Below are 23,189 nucleotides of genomic sequence, written 5' to 3'. Positions count from 1 at the left end.
AGCCCGGCGTGTGCAGCCAACGAGGCCTGTACACACACCTGTCACCCTAACGGGGACACATCGGCGCGTTCGGTGTAAGAGGCCCCGGGGCTCTGAGTCTCACCTGGCACTGCCCGAAACAGTCACTGCGGGTAGGGAGGCAGCAGTCGGCTCCCTCAAACACCTGCAAACTGACTTAAGCAACTAGCCTGCCGCTGCGTGGGACGGGAAAAGGGGCGGGCCCCGAACGGCGGGGCGGGGAGAGGGCGTGGCCACACCACAAACCGGCCCCGCCCCACGCTGGCCACGTTCAACACGGACCCCGCCCCTCCGCTGACGTACCCTCCCCGCTCACCCTCTCTTGGTCCGTCACCGGCCCCGACTCACCGCTTACGTCCCCTTCAGGCCTTTGCTCACCCTCCCTAGGCCCCGCCCTTCCGCTTACGCCCCGTCCCCGCTCACCCCCTCTAGGCCCGCCCCACGCTGGCCACGTCCTATAACCGACCCCGCCCCTCGGCTACGTCCCCTTCTTGTCTCATTTCAACCTCCCTAAGTCCCGCTCCACGCCGCCCACCTCCTGCTTGGTTCCCCCCCCCCCGTGACGTCCCGCCCCTCTGTGACGTCGCGTCCTCTCCCCGCTCAGCCCTCCCTAAGCTCCTCCGCACGCCGGCCAAGCCCTACCCCGGCCCCACGCCTCCACGGTTGTCCGGGGCCCCTCTCCGCTCACCCTAAGTGCAGCCCCACGCTGGCCTGCCCCTCCTCAGACGTCCGGTCCCGCGCGCTCTCTCCAGGCCACGCCCTTCGCGTAATTGCCTACTAACCCGGAAGCGGATTTCCGGAAGAGCAGGTATTGCTCGGTAAGTGAATTCTGGCGTTTGAGGTTTAAACCAGCTCTCTTCGGCCCCTTCCCGGCTCCGTCCTCCACACCCGGGGTCCAGGCACTCATGCCACTTACAGGTCCCCGCCGCAGGCCCCGTACCCGCCCGCCAGGCCCGCGAGGAGTTCAGCGTTTCCCTGAGACGCTCGGGTCGTCGATCCCTCCGCTCCCCGGTCCTCTGGTCCGAGTCCGTTTCCTGCCGAAGTCGTCCCGAGGCCTCCCACAGAACCCAGCCCTCTCCTGAGACCCTCGCCATCCTCGTCTCCCCGCGGCCCAGAGACACAGTCACCACAGGCCCGTGGGCCCCGGCCTGAGGGCAGAGACCGATCCTGTGCTAGGGACCCCCGTGTACTGATGTCCCAGTCCTGCTCCCGCCGGCTGTGTCTGACAGGGTGTGTTTTACACTGTCCACATCCCACTGGCCAGGGAGCTCTTCCTGGGCAGAGAGCAACTGTGATCCCGTCCCTTTGAATGTCCAGTTATGTCCGCAGGATAAGGATCCCGGAGGCCCAACAAGAAGAGGGAGGGAGTAAGGGAGAATCAAGTGGAGGATGGGAAGTGAGTGGTTACAATGGACTTTCAAAGGAACAGTGATATGAAGTGACCTGGAGGGAAAATAGTACAGTATGTGATAATAGATCAGCATGGAAATACGGACAGAGTATGTAGTGAGACTTTGACCAGTACTAGCATTGGGGCGATAGAAGGGTACGGTGCATCTTTAGGTTTCTTTTTAATTTCTAATTGCTTTACCCATTAAGTTGTCACATTCAGACTATGATCTTTTAATTATATGGTCTGAGAGTTAAGGTTTCCAACTAAGTATACAATATCTTTGAATTCCCTTTTTCCCTTTTTTTTTTTTTTTGTTCTTTCACCAAATACTGTGGGATGAGCTGCATAGTCCTGGAACCTTTGTTCTAACGTGTCTCGTCCGGATAAATCCGTTGCTCAAAGGTACTTGCATACCTGACTTTCTATGTTTCCTTGTGCCAGTAATTAGGTCTTAGGATTACATGTTTTCATGTATTAATGTGATGTTCTGGTAAAAAGAGAAATCAAAAGCTTTTAATTAGTCTGAGTAAAACCATGAAATAGAGAAGCTTTTCTTGCTCAGGAGAATAAAATACGGGCAGGAATTTTCAGGGACAGAGGTGAGAAGGGCAAGCCTTACCACTCTCAAGTGCAATCCAACTCCTGCATAAGGACACTGGCCTCTGCTTTTCACTTCTCTGCCTGGCCCAGAATACACCGAGCACAGAGCAGCTGGGAAGGGAAAGCCCAGGGATTTTATAAATAACCACTGAACAAAGGTATCTCTCCAGTAAGGAGGTAAGACTTGGACCTGTGATGAAAAGGCAAAGCACTTGGGGTGTTAATGGACGGGAGGGCGCCTGGGGAGCTCAGAGACAGAGAAGGGGAAGCCCGCACATCCTCCGTTGGTGGTCCTGTGTTCAGCATATGCTGCGAGAGTGAAGGATTGTGACTTGAACGGGTCCCCGAGACTCACATTCCCATGGCTGCAAGGCGGTGTGCAGGCTTCACCAGGATACAGCGTGTTTTGAAACACAGGACAACGCGTGTTCCTCTCCATTTACAAGTTCATTATCCCTGTTCCCTGGCGGCTTTGTAGAGAGCATAGGACCATCTAGTCCACGTGCCGATTCTCTCCGCACTTGAGTGCGCGTAGCCCAGGAATGGGACAAGTTATTCAAAGACCTGATTGGCACATTTTCCAAACTGGAAATTCCATTTATCTGATTAGTCCCCTCTCCTTCCTGACATGTTGTTTTTAGGACATACTGATCTCTGACACTCAGGCATTCTGCCTGACATATTTCATCACTCACCCACGGCTGTTCCTCAGGACTCTCCTGACGCCAGACCGGTTCCATCTCTCTGTGAGCCAGTGATGTGCAACTTGTGAAGTGGCTCTATTTAGGGGATCTTTGTGAGAAGCGCTTCATGCCCAGACATCGAGTAGGGAAGGGACTGGACACGGTATCGATGAGGTTTGCCAGTAGGTGTTGTGTAAGGACCAAATCTGGATGTGCTGTTAGTTCTTTACACACCGGGATTGAAGAAAATGCACACATTAGGAGGACCTGAAGAATCCTGGAAAAGAATACCAATAAGGGGAAATTTGTTGCACCCAGTGTGTAAGGTATTTGAAGCTTAACAAAGTGAATGTGTGCTTTTGAGCTAAAAGTAGGAACAATTTGCAATAGAAGGGAGAGATAACAAGCCAATTTAAGCCATGACGAACTACGGTGCCACATCAGCACATGATGAGTGTTTTATTCACTAATTGCTATTTAAAATCAACCCAAATGTCTGCCACAAAGAGGGTTTTAAATCGTTCACAGCATATTGATCCCAGTGAGACATTAGTGTTCGTGGATCTGCTGAGAATCAACTTCTCTGCAGGTATCTGAGGGTTTCTACACTCTGGGTAAGTGGGAGCTTTCTGGGCCAAGACATGGCACCTTTCATACTGTGATAGATTCTTGCCCAGCGACCCCCTAAACCGCAAAGAACACTTTATCAATGACCAACTCTTGAGATTCCCCCCCCCCCGCAAAAGCCAGGAATTAATTATATCTGTACATTACATGCATACATACATACAGATCGGATTGAAATGACACCTCTTTGTTTTTAGTTTCATTTCACTAATTAAGAGACTGAATATACTTTATTTTTGTAGACATATGTGTAATTAAATGTTTTTCCAATTCTTTATGTGATTTATTTACTCAGAGAGAGCACCAGCAGGCGAGGGGCAGAGAGAGAAGAGAGAGTCCTAATCAGGTTCCTGCTGTCAGCACAGAGCCCGACATGGGGCTCGCACTCACAGACGGTGAAATTCTGACCTGAAATCAGGAGTCAGACACTTTGACTGAGCCACCCGGGCCCCCCTCTTAATTCATTTTTGATGTACATTTACATACTGTATTTTGTAGTTTAACCATATACATACAGGCACTTTGTTATTATAAATCCTTTCTTCATGCCCTTTGCTTTTTATTTTCCCTGTGGGAGACATCACCTATTTCACATTTAAAAGTGTTCTGTCCTATTCGGTTGTAATATATCGTTGAATAGTGTTTATTTTAACTGCTTCATTTCAATTTTGTTCAAGTCTCAGATACTGTAGGGAGCCTGGGGGGCTCAGCTGCTTAACTGACTCTGGCTCAGGTCATGATGTCGCGGTTCGTGAGTTTGAGCTGCACATTGGACTGTGTGCTGACAGCTCAGAGCCTAGAATCTGCTTCAGACTCTGTGTCTCCTTCTGTCTCTGCCCCTCCCCTGCTCATGCTCGCTCTCTCTCAAAAATAAATATTAAAGTTTCAGATATCTTCAGATATAATTTGACCTACTTTCATTTTTTCTGTTCAAAATTGTTTTGGTGATAGCCTCACCCAAAATCAAAATTGACACAAAATTGACTTTTAACATAATTCCCAATTTTTATGTTAAATACCACATTATTTTTAAATTTAGATTGCACCAAATTTCTATAGTCATTGAGGTTTTTATGTCACGATGTCCTCCAGGTTAACAATTGGTTTGGCAGGCTTAACTCCTGTCATTTTGTATCTTCAAAAAGTTTTTTTTTAATTTTTAATTTTATTTATTTATTTTTAACATTTATTTGAGAGACAGAGAGCATGAGACACAGAATCTGAAGCAGGCTCCATGAGACAGAGACAGAGGCAGAGGCAGAGAGCTGGAGACACAGAATCTGAAGCAGGCTCCAGGCTCTGACCTGTCAGCACAGAGCCCGCTGTGGGGCTTGAATTCACGAACCATGAGATCATGACCTGATGCATCGTCAGATGCTCTGACTGAGCCACCCAGGCGCCCCTATCTTCAGAAAGTTTTAAGGACGTTTTTATATGGGTCTACAAAATGATTTCAAATGGGAGCCATATTTGGCTGCTGTAAGTAGACAGTTGTGTGTGTGTGTGTGTGTTGTGTTTGCTTAGTTTTTAAATGATTGTAACTAAGCAGTATTGATTTCAGTATATTAAGCATAGCTTTGTCCACTTTAAAAAATATTTTTATTATGTATGGTCATTAAAAAGGATTCTGGTTTCGGAATTTGAAATCCTGTCTTCCGAGAACGGGTCCTGCTCAGGTCTCGGGCTCCACACTGTCGTGTCCCTTCCCCGTCTCCGGTGCCTGCACCGCACCCGGTATCCTGTGCAGTGGAGCGGCCGCAGGCCGGCCAGCCCTCCTTTCCCAGCCTTCCCTTCAGTGAGGCGGCTGCTTTGTCCGCTGCTGAATATGTTTGCAGCGCTGTTCTTGATTAACAAGAAGTATACCCCACTATTTGACATGAATTTTAAAGATTTCCAATTATTTTGAAAGGTCATGTTTTTCTAATGGTCTGTTGATGTGCTCTAATTATTGGGACATATAAAATTATTTAATGAAGGCAATACATTTTCTAGTATTGAATCAGTCATTATTGCAATAAACTACACTTGACAATGTTGTGTAAGTGCTTTAACATATTGGAAGAAATCACAAATCCACTTTATGGATGGAAGCTGATATATATAATTTATATGTTAAAATTGGATGATGGCATCGTTCTTGTGAGTCAATATTCATAATATTTTCTTGGAAGTTAATCAGTTTCTCTTACACTTACAATAACAAGATAATTCCTGTTTTTCTTACATTTAAGTTATTGCGTTTAAATGAATACATGGTCTATTTTATTTGCCAGTGTTATTGTTTTTCATACGTCCTTTGTAATTGCTTGATTTCATTGTGCAGACTTTTATTAATTTCTGTCAAGCCTGTTTTTTTCATTTCATTCTTTATTTACTTTTTCTTTTATAAATATGTGCATTATTTGTCAAAATTTGAACACTCAAAAGTCTTCTTTCCTTTTTTCTTCTCTTGGTTTATAAGTGGTTTTTTAAAAATAGTTTATTGTCAAATTGGTTTCCATATAACACCCAGTGCTTCTCCCCACAAGTGCCCCCCACCATGACCATCACCCCCGCCCTCCCTCTCCCTCCCCCTTCAGTCCATGGTTCCTTTTCAGTATTCAGTAGTCTCCCTTGATCTGGGTCCCTCACTCTCCCCTGCTCTCTTTCCCCCTTCCTCTCCCCATGGTCCCTGGCCAGATCTCTCCTGTTAGACCTATGAATGCAAACATATGGTATGACACCCTCAAGGTCCATCCACTTTGCTACAAATGACCATATTTCATTCTTCCTCATTGCCATATAGTACTCCATTGTATATATATACACCACATCTTCTTGATCCATTCATCAGGTGATGGACATTTAGGCTATCTTCATGATCTGGCTATTGTTGAAAGTGCCGCTATGAACATTGGGGTACATGGGCCCCTATGCATCAGCACTCCTGTATCCCCTGGGTAGATCCCCAGCAGTGCTATTGCTGGGTCATAGGGGAGTTCTATGGATAGTTTTTTGAGGAACCTCCACACTGTTTTCCAGAGCGACCGCACCAGTTTACATTCCCACCAACAGTGCAGGAGGGTGCCCGTCTCTCCACACCCTCGCCAGCATCTATAGTGTCTTGGTTTGTTCATTTTAGCCACTCTGACCGGTGTGAGGTGGTATCTCAGTGTGGTTTTGATTTGAATTTCCCTGATGATGAGTGACGCTGAGCATCGTTTCATGTGCCTGTTGGCCATCTGGATGTCCTCTTTGGAGAAGTGTCTGTTCAGGTCTTCTGCCCATTTCTTCACTGGATCATTCATTTTTCGTGTTTTTTAAATTCACTGAAAGTTTGGCTTTAACTCTTCTTCAGAGGCTTAAGATGTGGAGCAATTCTTGGTACAAAGCAGTTCTTTACACTGTGGCCAACCAAATGCAAGGTTCACTTCTCTAAGAAAATATATTTAGGTTATATAGTAACATAGTATTGCACCTTATTGTTGTGGTATTATTGTATTTTAAATGCATTCAAGGAGGAAAATATTTTTTCTTAAGCACATGCACAGCCTGACTCAATTATCACAAAGTCTGACTCTCTCTCTGACCCTCCCCTGCTCATACTGTGTGTGTGTCTCTCTCAAAACTAAAAATAAAAGACTAAAAAGAAATTTAAAAAAGACAAATTCTTAATGCATTATTTTGTTTATACTTCCTTTTCTTTTGTTCTCATCTGCTTCCACCGGTTTCCCTGTCAACACCCCATGCCAGACAAATACCTAATTCTGAAAAATTAAACCCTTCCTAACTATTTTACTGCATTCTTCAGCAAAAGACCAATTTACAAACACAAATCTATTCCGCTTTCTCGCTTGCAACTCTCCAGTGGATTCCCATTGGCTTTAAAAATTGAAAGGAAGGCCAATCCAGCTACAGTGACCTTTGGGCCCGAAAGCCACTTGCCTGCCCCCCGCTGCTGCCCGTCTGTTCTCCCTCCCGGCGCGCTGGGCCTGCCGGCGTCCCAGTGCTGCCCTGGCTCCCCCACTGGGGGCGGGGGCGGGGGGCGGGTATGGGGGCGAGCCTATTTCTCTCTCTGCTGAGCTGTCTAGTGCTTTCCCAAGTAAAAACGTAAGGTATCGGATAAATGGCATGTGCGTTTTGAGAGTGTTTCCCCGCTTGCACAAATGAAGTGTTTTCGTATATGTGCAGAGAACATCTTGCCGTTATTTCTTTACAAACGTCTGGTTCTGAGCTAGACACCCCCACGGACAGCTGCTCTCCGCTTGGCTCATCCCAGTACATTCATTGTCTGGTGCAGTCTTGGCTCTGAGATGACTTGAAACATATATTTAATTTTTTAATGTTTATTTTTGAGAGAGCGTGCCCGCGCAAACACGAGCAGGGGAGGGCAGAGAGAGAGGGAGGCACAGAATCTGAAACAGGCTCCAGGCTCTGAGCTGTCAGTAAAGACCTTGAGGCAGGACTTGAACCCATGAACTGTGAGATCATGATAAGAGCTGAAGTCAGACGCTTAACTGACTGAGCCACCCAGGCGCCCCTTGAAACCTATATTTATTAATGACAAAAGGAGTTCGTCACTTGCTCTCAGATGCTCAGATGTTGCAGTAAATAGGTTGAAAAGACAGAACATATCAAAGATACATGAAAATTAAAATGTTCGTCAACTAACGGTTTTCCACTAAAATAGTATATAGTAAAGATCTTTTGCTGTCAGAGGATTAAAATGTTGAGAAAACGACAAAGTATTTCTTACGACATCCTGCCTAAAAGGAAAATACATCGCCTGACTTTTCTTCCAAGATAATATATTCTATAAAGGAATGTCTTAATATTAAAAAAAAAATTTCCTTTTACCATCACTTTAAAACATACACTCTTTAGAGACAGTGGAAATTCCATGGTTGTCAGAGGGTGAGGGTGGGGAAGCGGACTGGGAGTGGCTTACGGGAACCAGTTTGCAGGTTTGCAAGGTTGGAAGAGTTCTGGGGATAGACGGTGGTGATGGTGGCACAGCATTAGGAAGGGATTCAACACCACCGGACCATGCACTTAACGGTGCTTAGAAGGAGGGGTGCCTGGCGTGGAGTGAAGTCCGTCAGTGCAGCACGTGACTCTTGATCTCAGGGTTGTAAGTTCAAGCCCCATATTGGATGTAGAGATTATTTTAAAAGAAAATCTAAAAACATGATTAGGGTGGTAAATGTATGAATTTTTCCACAATAAAATAAATAGAAAAATACCCTATTTACAGTAAAATAAATGCTTACAGTGACCATTCACTCTGAAAATAAAACATCAAGTTATATGATTCATTTACTTAGTGGGAAAAACCTCATTTTTGGAAAGAGAGAAATCAGAATGTGTGAGTGCAAAGGCACAGAGAAGGTTCGGGACAGTTAAGGAACAGGGAAGACGTACTAGTCACCAAGCAAGAGCGGTGTCGCCAGGTACAGACTGTCGCAGCTCTGAGTCGCGGCCCCCCCCCGCCGCACAGGGAGGGCCAGTACCCGGATGCTGTGCTGCCTGAACAGCCACGGAGTAGCCAGGTATAGTCTGGGCAAGTATCTATCAAAATGGATGACAGAAGTAAACTGGGCAGTGAAAATGAGGAGGGCTGGAGGCTGATGTTTAGGAATTCTGGCAGCGCCATGTTCTTTTGTGGTAGAAAACATGGACACAGGTACAAATTTTGTGAAAAAAGGAGAGAAGTTATAAAAACGGTGGGTCGTCTGATGGTCAGTATTAGCAGTACTATTCCAGGTAAAATCTAGGCGTGACGCATGACGCCTAAAGAATTTGGTATGAGGAGGCAGGGAAGGAAAATTCAAATTCTACTTATACCACTTTCTAATGTATGCTTATGTGTATGCAGGCTGGTATGCAGAGTGGTGTCCTATTACTAAGGTTTCTTGGGCCTCTGATGATGACGTTAATTAAATTAATGCAAATCCTAACCAGCAGCATTATCTTGAGGAATAAGTGAACTGTGTGTGAATTTGCAAGCACAGAGTCCTATAAAACAAAACTATCGTCTGATGTGAGATACAAATGGGTGGGTTAAACTTGCTTCTGTTTGTGACTCATTATTATCATTTCTCCATGAAATATACTTACTCTGGATGTTTTAGGGCAGATTTACAATATAAATGCTTTCGCAGATACACACAGAAAATCAAAGCATGAAATGCAGGAAAGTTGCAGCCCATGCAGATATCCATGAACAACTTTCTACAACTTTAGTTGGAGCAAATAAATGCCATCCTAAAATCATTTCATTGTATAATTTTGGGAGCTACCTCGTAAAGGTTGTTGGACATGACGGTGGTGCTGTAGCCCACATGTTCCTACAGTTCTCTGATGCAGGGGATCTTAGGGGTTAAATATGTGGCATGGGTGTCATTGATCCTCAGAATGAGGTCACTGAATTGATGAACCTTCCCATAAAACTGCATTTTTCATTCTGTTGTTTCATAACCAAACCCACTCAGAACAAATCCAGAGGTCAATGTTGAGGGAGTGATATTGCTGGAGACCCTTCTTGGAGGAGACCTGATTGATACGGAATCCAGAGGGCTGAGGGCGGGGAAGAGGAGGGATGGAGTGAGATAGCAGAGGGCGGAGGTGGAGCCAGGGGATGTGCTAGTTAGGACACAAACTAATACCGTAGCCTGAGAACTTCCCCAAGGGTTCCACCTATGACAGGTGCCGGAAATCCTGTTTGGAATCAGGAGAGAGGTGGGTTTTCACATTCTTCTTCCTATATTGAGGGTACTTCTATCTTTTCTCCAAGCAACAAGAATCAGAGCGTTAAGTTTTTCCCTGGTAGTGGAGAGCCATCCTCCCCGCCCCCACATGTCCTTAGGAGCACAGTGCATGTTATGTCAGTTGTGCTGGGGGTCACTTCCAGGTGCAGAACTTGGGCTTCGTAACAAGTGTTTGTGGAAAATACGGGCAACTGGAGTTTCATGGCTCCTTTCTCCTTCCCAGCTTGGCCTCCTCTTCCTTGGACTGTGTGAATGAAAACCCAGAAGGCATAATGGAATCACAAGTGAGTAGACAATTATTTTCCACTGAAATATCATGTCCATTGCCATCATATAGATATGTATCTCCTACAAGCATTCACGTTCCAAGTACACTCAGGTTTTTCAAGGATCTGAACTTTAACTTTTCCAAGACTGTGAAATCATGTTTGGTCAATGATTCTACATGTGATAATCTCCTTCCCAATGGTACACTAAGATATCTCAGCCTAGGTTAATGCCGGGTATTACAAGACAGATAATCAGAAATTTTCTTTTCCCATACCCATCCCATGGCCTTCTTGGCACCAAAACTACACTTGTTAGCCCTTTTATTGACTGTATTGGGCTTAGGTTGAGGTCAATGCAGGTGATAAAGATGATTAAGAGCAAAACCTTACAGCCCAATAGGGAGGTAGCTGTTCCCACAGGTGAGCGCCAATGCAGTATTCTAGGTGTTTGCTGCAGGGCGTGCTAATTAATATTGAAGGAAGGTGAAGGAAGGTCATGCCGGAGAAGCCAATGAGGAGTCATTCTCTCTCTCTTTTTTTCCAACCTTGTAAAAGTTTTGATAGAATGTATTTGTACTTTTCGAAACTCATGAGAGAGAAAACAAATTCTCATTACTTCTCATTAACCAAATTCTACTTTTTCCCTCTTTGTAATTTCCCTTTGTTCAGATTTGGTAACCAGAAACAATGTATAGGGAGTATTGTTTTCTTTTTTTTGACTGCAATCCAGTAAAGGCACAGGAGGTAAAATGAAATGTCAGGACCTTTGGAAATGTTTGATGAGCTGAAGTGACAACAACAATAGCGGCTTTAATGCGCTTGAACGGAGACTCGAGATAAAGAGAAAGCACAGTGTGAACTGCTCTTGGTAGGACCTCAGGCCACAGGAAGGGTCCGATTAATACTGTCTTTCATTACAGAAGTCTGAGAACCTCTGATTTGTGCTCATGAGCCATTTAGCCTTATACTTCATAATGAATAACAGTTATGTGGAGATTAAAGGATGTGCCTGCTGATCTCCTATTCTGTATGAATTCTGTTCAGTTTTGTGGAATTATGGACAGTGCTTCGATATTATCTGACATTTATTGAATAATAAAACGAAGTTGTGTTTAGTGAAATGTTTGGAAGGGGCGCCTGGGTGGCTCAGTCAGTTGAGCATCCAACTCTTGATTTCAGCTCAGGTTATGATCTCACGGTTCGTGAGTTTGGCCTCCATGCTTGGGACTCTCTCTCTCTCAGTCTCTCTCTGCGCCTCCCCCACTTACTCATGTGAGTGTGTGGGTGCACATGCGCACTCTCAAACACATTGAAAATTTCTAAAAATTAAAAAAAAATAAATGTTTGTTCATTAGCAGTTTACTATATCATTGGATCTTTAAGAACTCAAAAATGGTCACAACACCATTTCATGGATGACAAAACTGAGGTCATAAAGGGGAATAATCTAATCATAGTACTTAAAAAGTGGCAAGTTGTATAATGAGTCCATAGATTTCCTTGAAATTGGTGGAGAATGGTGTTTTAAGTTTTCTACTCCTGATGTGGAGGTCTTTTCTCTCTTTAAGGTTTATTTATTTTGAGAGAGACAGAGGCAGCACAAGTGGGGAAGGGGCAGAGAGAGACTGAGAATCCCAAGCAGGCTCCATGCTGTCAGTGCAGAGCCTGAGCAGGACTCGAACTCACAAAACTGTGAGGTGTGACCTGAGTGGAAACCAATTAGCTTACTGAGCCACCTAGGTAACCTGATCTGAAAGTCTTAATTACAAGTTTGTTGGGAAATTCACAGATTATATTATGCCACATCTCATTTGATACCTCTTTATAATGAAGGTTATGTATTTAGAATGCGTAGGCCCGTGGGTCTGTTTGAACTCATATGTCCAGGTGTGCACTGCAAACGATGACGGAACCCGGCCTCCTGTTTCAGCTTTCTGTACATGCAGCCCCCATCTCCTTAGTGCTGCCACCTATACCGTCCTCCCCTGAGTATTGTCAGAAATGGCCCTGTCTGAAAACTGTGTCCATAATGCTCTAGGAATCAGTGACCTTTGAGGATGTCGCTGTAGACTTTACCCAGGAAGAGTGGACCCTGCTGGACGGATCCCAGAGAAAACTCTTTAGAGATGTGATGCTGGAGAATATGAGTCATCTGGTCTCAATTGGTGAGTCTCTTGCTATTTGTCACGTATGTTTATGTTTATCTGTCCACTCATTCATTCAACACCATGTGGAAGAGCTTCCTTATTTCTCACTGCAGACTCTGTCTTGATTCTGCCGTAAATCTCGCAGCTTCCTTACAGCGGTCTTCCTCACGTTTCACTTCAATTTGTCATCCGACTCGAATGTCGTCTTCCTCACGCATTTCCTGCTGTTCTTGCTGCTTAATCTCCAGAACACTCAAACAATGGTGAGCACTCATTATCTCTGAATTGATAAGTCAATGTATTGACTTAAAAATTTTTTTTTCCTGTGGGTACTGGTTAGATCAGACCGCAGGATTAAAAACAAACTGTTTGGAGGATCCCGGCAGACGGCGGAGAAGTAGGGAGCTGCATACTTTTTCGCAGGGCTGCATCTCTCACACCAGGAAGGACTGAAGCCATAAGACGCTGAATTGCAAGAGTCTGGGAGGAAAAGAGACAGAGTCCACTAAGATGACAGCTTCATAGATGCATGATTGCGAACTGGGGAAGATAAAAATGGACCAGGACCCGCAGGTACGGAGGGGAGGGAGTCCCCTCTGTGGAGAGCCGCAGAGAGACGAGGGGAAGAGAAGGAGCGGCTGAAACTGCTATAAACTATTTCTGGAGAAGAGAAAAATCTCAGCCCGGGATGGAGAGGGATTCTGTCATGCCATCTGTAACCACAGGGCATTCAGAGAGATCCTTTCTCTACTGTGGTGCTTTCCTTGGGCTAGGCGCCCCCATCCCAGCGGTGCTAGTAGAAACTGCGCCCCTACTCCTCCTACTAGATCCTGGACTAGGAAGCCGCCAGGCCTGCGGGAGTACATTTTGGGCGGTATCAAAAAAGTGTGCAGACTAGATCTGGACTAGGAAGCCGCCAGGCCTGCGGGAGTACATTTTGGGTGGTATCAAAAAAGTGTGCAGACTAGATCTGGACTAGGAAGCCGCCAGGCCTGCGGGAGTACATTTTGGGCGGTATCAAAAAAGTGTGCAGACTAGATCTGGAAATGAGGCGGGGCTTGGAAAATACAACTCAGCCCACCTTGGCTAAGCCCTCAGGACAGGGAGATTGGACCCAAAAGAGTGAGTTGCAGTACTTGGTTCGAGAAGGGAGTGGGGCACCGCCATTTTTCTCCCCATAACCACCATATTGGGGCGTCAGGGAGCAGCGCAAGGAACCGCAGTGGAGGCAAGACCTGCCTACACCAAACCATGCCCATCCGCACTGGAGAGCTGCCTTCTTTTTTTTTCCTGGAGCCCCGGAAAGATCAACATTGATGCATTGCTGTGATTAACTTTAGATCAATTCTTGCTATTTAGATATATTTTCTCTTATCTTATTCTTATCTCTCCCCTCCGCTGAACTGGGCACTCTGGTCATTGGTTTGCTTAAACAGTCACACTTAATCCATTCTCTTGCTGCATATTCTACCTCCATTGCCACCTTCCTTTCTCTCTCTCTGGAATAATCAGACTATATAGTTTCTTTGGGTAACATTATCTTCATTTTTTCTCCTCGCCTCCTACCACATTCTCCTCTTTCTCTCTCTGAATTAATCCTTTTAGTCTCTGCCTGGTCAATGTTCAATTTCGCTTCCTCCCCACCCCTGTCATTTCTCTCTTTGTATACACTCTTTCATCAGCACTGCCTCCACCCTGCTCTTTATTTGTAGCTGGGATTTCTGGTTTTGTGCTTTTAGACTGTCCTTTGTCTTTTGTTGGTTTTGTACACCCCCGCCCTTTTTTTTCCTTTCTGGTTTGCTTGTTTGTTTAACTTGTCTGTGTGTTTGTGTGCTTTTTTTCCCTGTGTGTTTGTCTGTTTTCCTTTTCAGGGCTACCTCAAGAAACAAGCCAAAGTATATATGGTGGAGAGTCTGAAATATGAATACAAGTAAGGAAATAAAGTAACCAAAGGCAGAACAAGAGAAACCTAAGGACACCATTAAAAGAACACCTCCTGAATGGACAGGCCCTGGACAGTCAATGAACCTCCTTTAACAGAGCAGTACTCACAGGTGCAGAGTCCATAGCAAGCTTTTGAAACTCACAAGAGCCAGAAAGCTAGCCCAAATGATGAAATGGAAAAACTCTCCTCTAAAGAAATTCCAGGAAGAATTCACAGCACAGAATTGCTCAAAACAGATATAAGCAACATAACGGAGCAAGAATGTAGAACAATTGTCATAAAATTAATTGCTGGGCTTGAAAAAGGCATGAAAGACATCAGAGAAGCTATTGCTACAAGATTATGGACCTTAAAAATAGTTGTGGTGAATCTTAAAAATGCGATAAATGAGGTGCATAATGAAATAGAGGGGGCTACTGCACAGATTGAAGAGGCAGAGAGGAGAATAGGTGAATTAGAAGACACAATTATAGAAAAAGAAGAAGCCGAGAAAAAGATATATTGATCCAGGAGCACGAAAGGAGAATTTGAGACCTGAAGTGATACAATCAAACAACAATAACCATATCATAGGAATTCTGAAGAAGAAGGAGAGAAAGGTGCTGAAGGGGTACTTGAACAAATTATAGTGGAGAACTCCCCCAGTCTGGGGAAGGAAACAAACCTTGAAATCTGAGGCACAGGGAACTTTCCTCAGACGAAATTGAATCGACCTTTGGCATGACATATAGTGAAACTGGCAAAATATAAGGATAAAGAGAGAATTCTGAAAGCAGCTAGGGATAAAAGGGCCCTAACATACAAAGGGAAACCTATCGGAGTAGTTATAGACCTATCTACCAAAACTTGGCAGGCAGAAAGGAATGGCAGGAAATCTTCAATGTGATGAACAGAAAAAAATATGCAGCCAAAAATCCTTTATCCAGCAAGCCTGTCATTCCGAATAGGAGAGATAAAGGTTTTCCCCAATAAAAAATGGAAATAATTCATCACCACTAAACCAGCCCTACAAGAAATCCTGAGGGACTCTATGAAGAAATGTTACAAGGAACACAAGGTACCAGAGACACCACTAAAAGCATGAACCCTACAGAGAACACAATGACTTTAAACCGATATTTGTCAATAATAACACTGAATGTAAATGGATTAAATAATCCAACCAAATGACATGGTAGCAGAGTGGATAAAAAAAAGAAACCCAAAATCCATCTATTTGCTCTCTACAAGAGACTCATTTTAGACCTGAAGGCACCTCCAAATTGAAAGTAAGGGGATGGAGAAATATCTATCATGCGACTGGAAGTCAAAAGAAAGCCAGAGTAGCCATACTTATATCAGACAAACTGGACTTTAAAGTAAAGGCAGTAACATAAGATGAAAATGGGCATTATATAATAATTACAAGGTCTCTCCATCAGGAAGAGCTAACAATTATAAACATCTACACACCAATCTCGGAAGCACCCAAATACAAGAAACAGTTAATCACAAACAGAAACAATCTTATTGATAAGAATATGCTAAGTTTACATGATATTAATAATCCACTTACAGCAATGGATAGATCAACTAGACAGAAAATCATTAAGGAAACAATGGACATGATGACACATTGGAACAGATGGATTTGACAGATATATTTAGAACTCTACATCCTGAGGCTAGGGAATTCACTTTCTTCTCGAGTGCACATGGCACATTCTCCAAATAAACCAGATACTGGGTCATAAAGCAGCCCTAATAAATACAAAAGAATTGAGATCATACCATGCACACTTTCAGATCACAATGCTGTGAAACTTGAAATCAATCACAGGAAAAAGTCAGGAAAACCTCGGAACACATGGAGGTTAAAGACCACCCTACTACAGAATGATTGGGCCAACCAGGCAATTAGAGAAGAAATTTAAAAATATATGGAAACAAATGAAAATACAACAATCCAAATTCTTAGGATGCAGTCCTATTAGTTAAGTATATTGCAATCCAGGCCTATTTCAAAAAACTAGAAAAATTGCAAATACAAAATCTAAGACAGCACCTAAAGGAACTAGAAGGAAAAGAGCAAGAGCACCCCAAACCCAGCAGGAGAAGAGAAATAATAAAGATCAGGGCAGAAATAAACAATATAGAATAAAAAAATTTTTTTCTCAAATCAAAGAAACCAAGAATTGGCTTTATTGGAAAAAAATTGATAAACCTAGCCAAGCTTCTCAAGAAGAAGAGAGGGAGCACCCAAATAGACAAAATCACGAATGAAAATAGATCTATTACAACCAGTCTCCTCAGAGGTACAAGCAATTATCAGGGAATTCTATGAAAAATTAAATGCCAACAAACTGGACAGCCTAGAAGAATTGGACAGATTTCTAAACATACATGCACTACAAAAATTCAAACGGAAAGAGATAGAAAATCTGAACAGACCCATAACCAGTGAAGAAATTGAATCAGTTATCAAAAATCTTCCAACGAATTAGAGCCCTGGGCCAGATGGCTTCCCAGGGGAATTCTACCAAACATTTAAAGCAGAGTTAATACCCATTCTTTTCAACCTATTCCATAAAAAATAGAAATAGAAGGAAAACTCCCAGACTCATTCTACAAAGCCAGCATCACCTTGATTCCCAAACCAGACAGAGACCCAGCAAAAAGAGAACTACAGGCCTATATCCTTGATGAATACGGATGCAAAAATACTCAACAAGATACTAGCAAATAGAATTCAACGGCATATAAAAAGAATTATCCATCATGATCAAGTGGGATTCCTGGGTTACAGGGCTGGTTCAATATTCACAAATCCATCAATGTGATACCTCACATTAACAAAAGAAAAGATAAAAACCATATGATCCTGTCGATAGATGCAGAAAAAGCATTTGATGAAATACAGCATCCATTCTTAAAAACCCTCGAGAAAGTTGGGATAGAAGGAACTTACTTAAACATCATAAAAGCCATAGCTAATATCATCTTCAATGGGGAAAAACAGAGCTTTCCCCCTGAGATCAGGGACACGACAGGGATGTCCACTCTCACCACTGTTGTTTAACATAGTGCTGGAAGTCCTAGCATCAGCAATCAGACAACAAAAGGAAATAAAAGGCATCAGAATCGGCAAAGAAGAAGTCAAACTTTCCCTTTTCACAGATGACACGATACTTTGCATTGAAAACCCGACTGACTCCACCAGAAGTCTACTAGAACTGATCCATGAATTCAGCAAAGTCACTGGGTACAAAATCAATGTACAGAAATCAGTTGCATTTTTATACACCAATAATGAAGCAACAAAAAGAAATCAAGAAACTGATCCCATTCATAATCGCACAAAACACCATAAAATACCAAGGAATAAACCTAACCGAAGATGTAAAAGATCTGTACAATGAAAACTATAGAAAACTTATGAAGGAAATTGAAGAAGACACAAAGAAATGGAAAAGCATTCTATGCTCATGGATCGGAAGAATAAACTTTGTGAAAGCAATCCACACATTCAATGCAATCCCAATCAAAATTGCACCAGCATTCTTCTCAAAGCTAGGAAAAACTATCCTAAAATTTCTATGGAACCACAAAATTCCCCAAATAACCAAAGTATCCAAAATGGGAGCCATCACAGTTCCAGACTTTAGCCTTTACTGCAAAGCTATAATCATCAAGTCAGTATGGTATTGGCACAGAAACAAACACATAGAACAATGGAATAGAATAGAGAACCCAGAACTGGACCCACATATGTATGGCCAATTAATCTTTGGCAAAGCAGGAAAGAGTATCCAATGGAAAAAAGACAGCCTCTTTAACAGATATTGCTGGGAGAACTCGACAGCAACATGCAGAAGAATGAAACTAGATCACTTTCTTACACCATACACAAAAATAAACTCAAAATGGCTGAAGGACCTGAATGTTTGACAGGAAACCATCAAAACCCTAGAAGAGAAAGCAGGAAACAGCCTCCTTGACCTCAACCGCAGCAATTCCTTACTTGACACATCCATTCCTTCCCAAAGGCATGGGAATCAAGAGCAAAAATGAACTATTGGGACCTCATCAAGGTAAAAAGCTTCTGCACTGCAAAGGAAACAATCAATAAAACTAACAGGCAACAGACAGAATGGGAAAAGATAGTTGCAAATGACATATTGGATAAAGGGCTAGTATCCAAAATCTACAAGGAACTCTCCAAACTCCATACCCGAAAAATGAATAATCCAGTGAAGAAATGGGCAGATGACTTGAACAGACACTTCTCCAAAGAGGACATCCAGATGGCCAACACTCACATGAAACGATGCTCAGCATCACTCATCATCAGGGAGATACAAATCAAAACCACACTGAGATACCACCTCACGCCAGTCAGAGTGGCTAAAATGAACAAATCAAGAGACTAGGTGCTGGTAAGGATGTGGAGAAATGGGCACCCTCCTGCACTGTTGGTGGGAATGTAAACTGGTGCAGCCACTCTGGAAAACAGTGTGGAAGTTCCTGAAAAAAATTAACAATAGAACTCCCCTATTACCCAGCAATAGCACTGCTAGAGATTTGCCCAAGGGATACAGAAATGCTGATGCATAGGGGCACATGTACCCTAATGTTTATAGCAGCACTTTCAACAATAGCCAGATCATGGAATGGGCCTAAATGTCCATCACTTGATGAATGGATCAAGAAGATGTGGTTTATCTATACAATGGAATACTACATGGCAATGAGAATGAATGAAGTCTGGCCATTGGTGGTAATGTGGATGGAACTCGAGGGTGCATGCTATGTGAAATAAGTGAGGCAGAGAAAGAGAGATACCATATGTTTTCCCTCATAAGTACAATAGGGGAAACTTAACAGAGGACCACGGGGAGTGGAAGGGGGAAAAATAGTTGGGGATTGGGAGGGAGTTAAACCACGAGAGACTGTTGAATACTGAGAAGAAACTGAGGGCTGATATGGCAGGGAGCAGGTGAAGGGGGGTGATGGGCATGGAGGAGGGCACTTGTCATGAGCAGTGGGTGTTACATGGAAACCTACTTGACAATAAAGAATAATAGAAAATAAAAAAACTTTTCCACATAGAACCTGAATTTTTCTGGTGGAGTTATTTATTGTATTCATTTTGGATATAATATTTAAACACTGAGAACTTATATCTTCTTTCTGTATTAAAATACTGATGATTGCACAGTTTTTCTTTGAAGTTGAGTGGGCATCAACAATAGGTCCTAAATGTCTTTGGGAACAAGTGAAGAGTTAAGCTGTTGTTGTTGGTAAAGGACTATCCATGTTGTTTCCACCATGTTCTTTCCTGGAATTACTTTCAGAGGTTACCTTATTCTTTTTCATTAGTTGGCCCTGTATTGATGATCATGCATTGTTTTGGGCACAAAACCCAAAATTTGATTATGTTTTTTCTACTAACAGGTAAACAACTCTACAAATCAGATACAATTTCCCACTTGGTAAAAGGAGTGCATCTTTCAAGAGAAGGGATAGGTTTGCTGCAATGCCAGAGTCTAGGTGAGCTACAGGAAGAACCTAGTGAGTGAGTAGGTCCTGAGAATCATTAAATGAAACTTAGTGCCCTTTTTTTTTTTAAGCTAGACAGTGATGGGGGAAATTTCTTCAGATGTTGTCATTATACTTTATAGGTGTCAATTTCTATTCTGTCTTTGGCTTTCAAAAGATAATAGTTATGTACTTATTGGCTATGATTCTCTTTTTTGTGATTCTCTTCTATGAAGATTTTCCCTCTCTTTTCATTCCCAAATTGTCATCTCCATCTTATTTTTTTCATATTTCAGTACTGAAAATATCAACTGCTGATGTCTTATGTGTTTCTTCTTACAGTCTTCCTTAATTTGGCATTTTTCCCTCCCATCCCTGTGTTAGTGTTTGAAACATATTCAAATGAGCACTTAATATCTTCAACATTTTAATTCCTTCAATGTCACTATGGCAATTTTTTCCCCAATCATTTCAGATAGCGAAGATGATCTTAAAAAACAAGAAATGATATTCATGCAACATATCTACAAGAGGGACACGACATTAATCTGTGCAAAGGTAAGCTTTAAGAGTGTGAACCTGTTCTTCCTAATGGTCTGGTATTGAATAAAAAAGGAATTGGGAACAATTACCCAAACATAATTGAAAATGGAATCAAGGGCTTTCACAGTAGGAAGTAAGTTTTGGTTATTTTGATTTTAGGAAAAAGTTAATCTGAGGTCAAAACCATAAGTTGAGTTCTTGTAAAGAGTAGTTGTGTAATCATAACTTACTATACCTAAAGTTTGAAACCTAATGCCTTTTAGGACGCTATAAAAATCTCTGCTTGCCGGAATGTATTACCCTGTGTTTATGTAACTAATATAAAAAGTTTTGTAGGACTCTGTCACCAAATGATGACTGTAGAATTTATATGTAGATGAATGAAGGAACATATATGAGCAAATTTTTAACAGACTCTCATTTCCTTTCAAAAACCAGAAATCTCATAGCCAAGATCCTTTTGAAAGCAATGATTTTGGAGAAAATTTTACTGAAATATTAACATGGACTCAATATGTGATACCTAAAATGGGAAAGAATCCCTATACCAGCAACAAATGCGCACAAGACAGCAGTTATTTGACACCTGTTAATATACATAAGCAGAGTCATGCTACAAGTAAATCATATGAATGTCATCAAGGTGGGAATGCCTTTATTCAAAGCTCTGTCCTTAGACAACCCATTAATACTCAAAATGGAGAGAAAACATTTGAATGTCATGAATGTGGGAAAGCCTTTGGAAAAAGTTCTAACCTTAGGCGACATGAGCTGATTCACACTGGAGTGAAACCACATGGATGTCATCTCTGTGGGAAAGCCTTCACGCATTGTTCTGACCTTAGAAAACATGAGAGAATTCACACTGGAGAGAAATCCTATGGATGTCATCTGTGTGGGAAAGCCTTCAGTAAGAGTTATAACCTTAGGCGACATGAGATCATTCACACTAGAAAAAAACCTCATGAATGTCATCTATGTGGGAAAGCCTTTACTCATTGTTCTGACCTTAACAAACATGAAAGAACTCACTTTGGAGAGAAACCATATGGATGCCATCTATGTGGGAAGACATTCAGTAAAACATCTTACCTTAGACAACATGAGCGAACCCATAATGGAGAGAAACCATATGAGTGTCACCTCTGTGGGAAGGCGTTCACTCATTGTTCTCACCTTAGAAAACATGAGAGAACTCACACTGGAGAGAAACCATATGAATGTCATCTATGTGGGAAAGCCTTCACTGAATCTTCTGTCCTCAGACGACATGAGAGAACCCACACTGGAGAGAAGCCGTATGAATGTCATCTGTGTTGGAAAGCCTTCACTGACTCATCTGTCCTTAAACGACATGAGAGAACCCACACTGGAGAGAAGCCGTATGAATGTCACCTGTGTGGGAAAGCTTTCAATCATTCTTCTGTACTTAGACGACATGAGAGAACTCACACTGGTGAGAAACCATATGAATGCAGTGTATGTGGGAAAGCCTTCAATAGGAACTATAACTTTAGACTGCATAAGAGAATCCACACTGGAGAGAAACCATATAAATGTTATGTATGTGGGAAAGCCTTTAGTAAGTATTTTAACCTTAGACAACATGAGAAAACACATGTGAAGGTAATAAATTCAGAAGACTCGCCACCTACAGCTTCAACCTATAAACACTCTTGAGGGCCCAAACTCTTAAGAAACACTTTGTAATCGGGGTAGGAGAGCCTTTATTCATCCTTGACTTCACTCAACCGAAGTTAATCCAAAATGGAGAGAACCCATATATGGGCCATCTGTATGACAAAGCCTTTAGATAACGGACTGACCTGGGAGTCAATATATGACCTGGCAGAATGTAAATGAAGTGAGTTGGAAGAATTTTCATCCACAGTTGTGTTAAACAAAATGGAGAAGTCACGCCAGAGATGAATCTATGTCGGTAATCAATGCAGAAATACTTTCACTTATCCCCTAAATAAGCAAATAAATCGCACAGGAGAGATTCTAGATCTATAATCACTTTGTTCTCATTGAATTGAGCAACACACTTGGCATGCAGAAGAAAACTCAGTGATATGTATCTGCTAAAACAAGAAATAAGCAGGAAAGAATCATTACTAGGAAGACAAGAGAATTTTTTTTTTTTTGCCAAAGGGTTGTGTTCAGTGAGAACTAGGATATCAAAGTGACTGAAGACATTTTGCAGTATCTATTTCCAGAATGCCTAATATACTTACACTAATCTGTAGTGACAAAGCACTATTACTACTAGTGACAAAAAACATTGTTTGGCAAAGCTGAAAGCAGAAGCAAACACAATCTGACCTTGCCTAGATCCCCATCACAACAACAGCTATGAATTCACAAATCAAGTTGAGAAGAGGACCTGAAAGTCCCATACCCTCCACATGCAAATGCAGAAAGCTTGGAGAGTAGTTGGTGCTTCTCTTCGGCCAGGATAACAAGAGAAGGCCAAGTCATTGGCACTTACTTGAATATGATTAGTAACCCTGCCTCACAACTGGCAACAAAGACAATGTAGATGGTTATAATTATTTTATAATATGAGGGAGTATGCAATGCCTTTTTCAATCCCCCACTTTCTGTCCTTTGGTTTGATTAAATATTATTGGTGTATCCTCAGATTGAATTAATTTTGTTTTCAGTGTGTAAAGTCTATTAAACTCATCCAATCATGTCA

At 42.5% G+C, this 23,189-nt stretch overlaps 2 protein-coding genes and 2 long non-coding RNA genes across 17 annotated transcripts in view; 2 read left to right on the top strand and 2 right to left on the bottom strand.

Moving 5' to 3' along the window:
• Positions 1-771, bottom strand: part of LOC115287206 — a 9,812-nt gene extending 9,041 nt beyond the window's left edge. For 3 of the 7 annotated variants that reach the window (XR_003906354.1, XR_003906355.1, XR_003906353.1), the window contains exon 1: positions 104-278. This is a non-coding gene — a long non-coding RNA (uncharacterized LOC115287206). Of the gene's footprint in view, positions 1-103; positions 279-366; positions 385-706 lie in introns of those variants that run through there. The other 4 variants (XR_003906357.1, XR_003906358.1, XR_003906356.1 and 1 more) reach the window with 4 other exon arrangements.
• The window catches only part of LOC115287128 (zinc finger protein 14-like), a 119,907-nt gene that overhangs the window by 79,810 nt on the left and 16,908 nt on the right, over positions 1-23,189 (top strand). The gene's annotated exons all lie outside the window — the stretch shown is intronic.
• ZNF596 (zinc finger protein 596) lies at positions 626-23,189 on the top strand. 5 transcript variants are annotated; one of them, XM_029933428.1, is made up of 7 exons: positions 626-836; positions 937-1,813; positions 10,291-10,351; positions 12,375-12,501; positions 19,862-19,957; positions 20,421-20,503; positions 20,927-23,189. In XM_029933428.1, the coding sequence occupies exons 3-7, from the start codon at positions 10,340-10,342 to the stop codon at positions 22,166-22,168; spliced, it is 1,560 nt and encodes a 519-aa protein (XP_029789288.1). In that variant the 5' UTR covers positions 626-836; positions 937-1,813; positions 10,291-10,339; the 3' UTR covers positions 22,169-23,189. The 5 variants fall into 5 exon arrangements, with proteins under 5 accessions (XP_029789288.1, XP_029789281.1, XP_029789275.1 ...); XM_029933421.1 differs by lacking the exon at positions 937-1,813; XM_029933415.1 differs by lacking the exon at positions 626-836 and having other exon boundaries at positions 847-1,813.
• On the bottom strand, positions 7,838-12,958 carry LOC115287234. The gene is made up of 2 exons (XR_003906359.1): positions 12,155-12,958; positions 7,838-10,311 (listed from the first exon to the last, which is right to left on the bottom strand). It is a non-coding gene; the product is annotated as an uncharacterized LOC115287234 (long non-coding RNA).

This window comes from Suricata suricatta, chromosome 1, assembly GCF_006229205.1.
Source record: "Suricata suricatta isolate VVHF042 chromosome 1, meerkat_22Aug2017_6uvM2_HiC, whole genome shotgun sequence".
In the NCBI taxonomy this organism is placed as follows: Eukaryota; Metazoa; Chordata; class Mammalia; order Carnivora; family Herpestidae; genus Suricata; species Suricata suricatta.
The sequence above is the reverse complement of the archived record's forward strand: the minus strand, read 5'-3'. Positions and strand labels throughout refer to the sequence as shown.